General features: G+C 60.7%; 1 protein-coding gene across 1 annotated transcript; it reads left to right on the forward strand.

Moving 5' to 3' along the window:
* Positions 1-244: 244 nt before the first annotated feature.
* SLC25A51 (solute carrier family 25 member 51) lies at positions 245-3,364 on the forward strand. The gene is made up of 2 exons (XM_027879140.1): positions 245-370; positions 1,793-3,364. Exon 2 carries the CDS (start codon positions 1,833-1,835, stop codon positions 2,691-2,693), a length of 861 nt encoding a protein of 286 aa, XP_027734941.1. The 5' UTR covers positions 245-370; positions 1,793-1,832; the 3' UTR covers positions 2,694-3,364.
* The last annotated feature ends 78 nt before the right edge of the window (positions 3,365-3,442 follow it).

Here is a 3,442-nt window from a genome sequence, read left to right on the forward strand (position 1 = left end):
TCCCGTTCCCGCTCCCATTCCCGTTCCCGCTCCCGTTCCCGTTCCAGCTCCCGCTCCCGTTCTCGTTCCCGCTCCCATTCCCGTTCCCGTTCCCGCTCCCGCTCCCGTTCCTGGCCCCGCCCACCCTGGGCGAGGCCCAGCGTGACCTCACTCGATTGGCTGAGACTAAGTCGGAGGCGTGGCCTGAGCGACTCGCGGTCCGCCCGCCCCGCGTCGGCGCGGTGACGTCACACGGCGGCGCGGTGACGTCAGAGAGCGGCGCGGTGCCGCGCCGGGCCGGGCGCTCCGGGCGCGGATCCCGATCCCGACCCCGCTCCTCATCCCGATCCCGCCGCTCCCGCTCCCCCCGCCATGGCACCACCACCCGCAGGTGCGTCCCGCTCGCCCGCCCCGGCCACGGCCGCAGCGCACCGGGGGTGGAAAGGTGCGATTCCGAGGGCCCGGCCGGGCCGCGGCCGCCGGCCTGACCTTGGGCCGCGGTGCAGGGGCCGGAACGCCGCCGGGAAGCGCGGGATGTGCCGTGTGGGCTCCGCGGGCAGGGCGCGGTGCCGGGGGCGGTCGGAGTGCTCGGGGAGCGGCCACGGTTCCGGCCTCCCCGGACCCTGTCCCCGCCGTGCGACAGCGGGGACGGGCCTGCCGGGAGCCTGGCGGGAGCTCCTCCCGATTCGGGCCTTCCCCAGGGGACAAAGACGGCGGGCACACCACAGGGAGAGGGCGCGGCTGAAAATGGGTTTCCCTTTCTTCCCCTCTCTGCTTTCTCTCCCCCGCCCCCGCTCCCTTTCGCTCCCCCTCCTCGCTTCCCCCCACTCCCAGCTCCTTTCCTCCCTCCCTCCTTTCTTTCTCCTCCTCTTTCCTCCCTCCATTCAGCACCTCCTGCATCAGGCAGGGCTGCTGTCCCCACGCTCCCTTCAGATCCTGGGAATCTCGTGCTGCTGGCGCTGGGGAGGATTTGAGGCTCTCAGCCTGCTTCCACTTCAGTGACCTCCCTCAGGCTGAGCTGTGATGGAGGGTGGGATTCAGGCAGAAACTGAATTTCATAACTATTAAATAAAAAGTCCCCTTCTGCTGACAAACAGGATTCCGTAAGTACCGGTCTCTGCCGTCCTCCCCCGGGTTGTCCTTCAGGACCCGGGTCATGCCCCGCTCAAGCTCTGAGACTCCTCAGCAGAGTGTGGGGGTGGATGCAGAGGAGGCTGCAGGGCAAGGAACTGGGACTGCCAGGGAATTTCACCTCAGAGTCACGGAAATCCCTCCTGTGTGGCCCCTGTGCGCTGGCTGTGGCTGGGACACAGGGAGTGGCTGGAGGTGCTCAGCTCCTGGCTGGGATAAACCACAACAGGCTGTGATTTATTTGCTGTGTTCCGCTGCAGGGAGAGGCAGAGTGGAAGGATCAGTTGTTGTGATGCTGCTGCACGTGTTGGATTTAATTTTGGTGTTTAGTTAGTGTGAGGGTCAGCCTTTCACTGTGACAGTTCCTAATTCCAGGGGAATTCCAAGGGAAATCTGGTTTGTAAGCTTACTGGATGTAGTGTATCACTCCAGGAGTTTGCATCTCAATTTCCTTCCTGATTTGGGTTTTAACTGGAAAGTGCCCGGGAAGGCAGAACTGCTGCCTTTTACTGTCTCTGAGGCTTGAACAGAACACCGTGCAGCACCCATCAGATGTGGCATTTGTTGATTTCCCCATCAAACCTGGCGGGCCTTTTGCTGAGGGGTTGTGTGAGTGGTGCCCGGCTGTGGCAGAGGCTGCAGGGTCCCCTCGGCCCCGCTCACGTGGTTGTCTCTGGTGCAGGGAGCAGGCTCTGAGGACGCTGCACGGGAGCGCCAGGACGATGGGTGCGGGAGGCGCTGAGCCCGAGGACCCTGCGAGCGGGGAGGAGGCAGCCCCGGGCAAGCACTACGTGTGCGGGTACTGCGCGGCCTTCACCAACATCGCGGTGACCTTCCCCATCCAGAAGGTGCTGTTCCGGCAGCAGCTGTACGGGCTGCGCACCCAGGACGCCGTGCGCCAGCTGCGCCGCGACGGGCTGCGCACGCTGTACCGCGGCATCCTGCCCCCGCTGCTGCAGAAAACCACCACCCTGGCGCTCATGTTCGGCCTCTACGAGGACTTCTCGGCGCTGCTGCTGAGCCACGCGCGCGCCCCCGAGCTGGTGACGCGCAGCGCGGCCGCCGCGCTCGCCGGCACCACCGAGGCCGTGCTCACGCCCTTCGAGCGCGTCCAGACGCTGCTGCAGGACTACAAACACCACGACAAGTTCACAAACACTTACCAGGCCTTCAAGGTGCTAAAAGCCTATGGGATGAGGGAGTACTACCGGGGGCTGGTGCCCATTCTGCTCCGGAACGGGCCCAGTAACGTGCTGTTCTTCGGCCTGCGCGGGCCCATCAAGCAGTGTCTGCCTGAGGCGACCTCACACAGCACCCACCTGATCAACGACTTCATCTGTGGGGGGCTGCTGGGCGCCATGCTGGGCTTCCTGTTCTTCCCAGTGAATGTGGTAAAGACTCGCATGCAGGCTCAGATTGGCGGGGAGTTTCAGTCCTTCTCCAAAGTGCTCGTGAAGATCTGGCTGGAGCGCGACAGGAAACTGATGCGCCTCTTCAGAGGAGCCCACCTGAACTACCACCGCTCTGTGCTGTCCTGGGGGATCATCAACGCCACCTACGAGTTCCTGCTGAAGCTGCTGTGACCCTGTCCTGCCTGTGGGGCATTGGCACTCGTGGTGCGTCTGGGCACACGCCCAGGGAGCAGGGCCTGTGTGTGTGACAGGTAATTCCTCCTGGCCTTCCATATTTATGGGGTGAATGGTGATGAATTTAAACCTCGGTGCAATTCTGATGAACTTTTTAAAGTATTCCTTTGCTGGCAGGTGAGTTTACCCATAATGGAGCTCCTAGACAAATACAAGGTTTAAAAACAAACATCAAAAATACTTGTACCAATCTGTTATTCAGTATCACTCCCAAAATTCCTTAACTCTCTGCGATGGGATGTGCTTCACTGCCCGCACTTAGAACGTGAGAATCAAGGAGAGGCTGAAGAAATCTGATTCCATTGCCTGATCAACTTCCAAGTCTCAAATCTGGAACTGCTTTTTCAGACCCTTTGGGTCCTCGTTGTGTCAAGCTCAAAGGACACAGCAGATGGGGATGACTGAGGTGCAGAGCTCCCAGCTGCACCTCGGACTGCTGCAGCAGTGGCCGTGTCCTCCAGCCGTGGCACTGACCGTGTGACCTCAGCCCGAGCCGGATCTCTGTGTGTGTGTGTGTGTGTGTGTGTACGTGTGCCTTCCTGGGAAAAGGGAAAAGCAGAAGGAATGAAACAGCAAACTCACTAAAGCTTTAAAGTGTCCTTCCTTGTTAAAACAACACGGAGTTTGTTCTGCTTAATCTTATGGTTTGGGAGGTTTCTTTGGGTGTTTGGTTTTTGTTTTTGTTT

This window comes from Empidonax traillii, unplaced genomic scaffold (assembly GCF_003031625.1).
Source record: "Empidonax traillii isolate 1590-97213 ecotype Southwest subspecies unplaced genomic scaffold, ASM303162v1 scaffold51:size1492887, whole genome shotgun sequence".
NCBI lineage: Eukaryota > Metazoa > Chordata > Aves > Passeriformes > Tyrannidae > Empidonax > Empidonax traillii.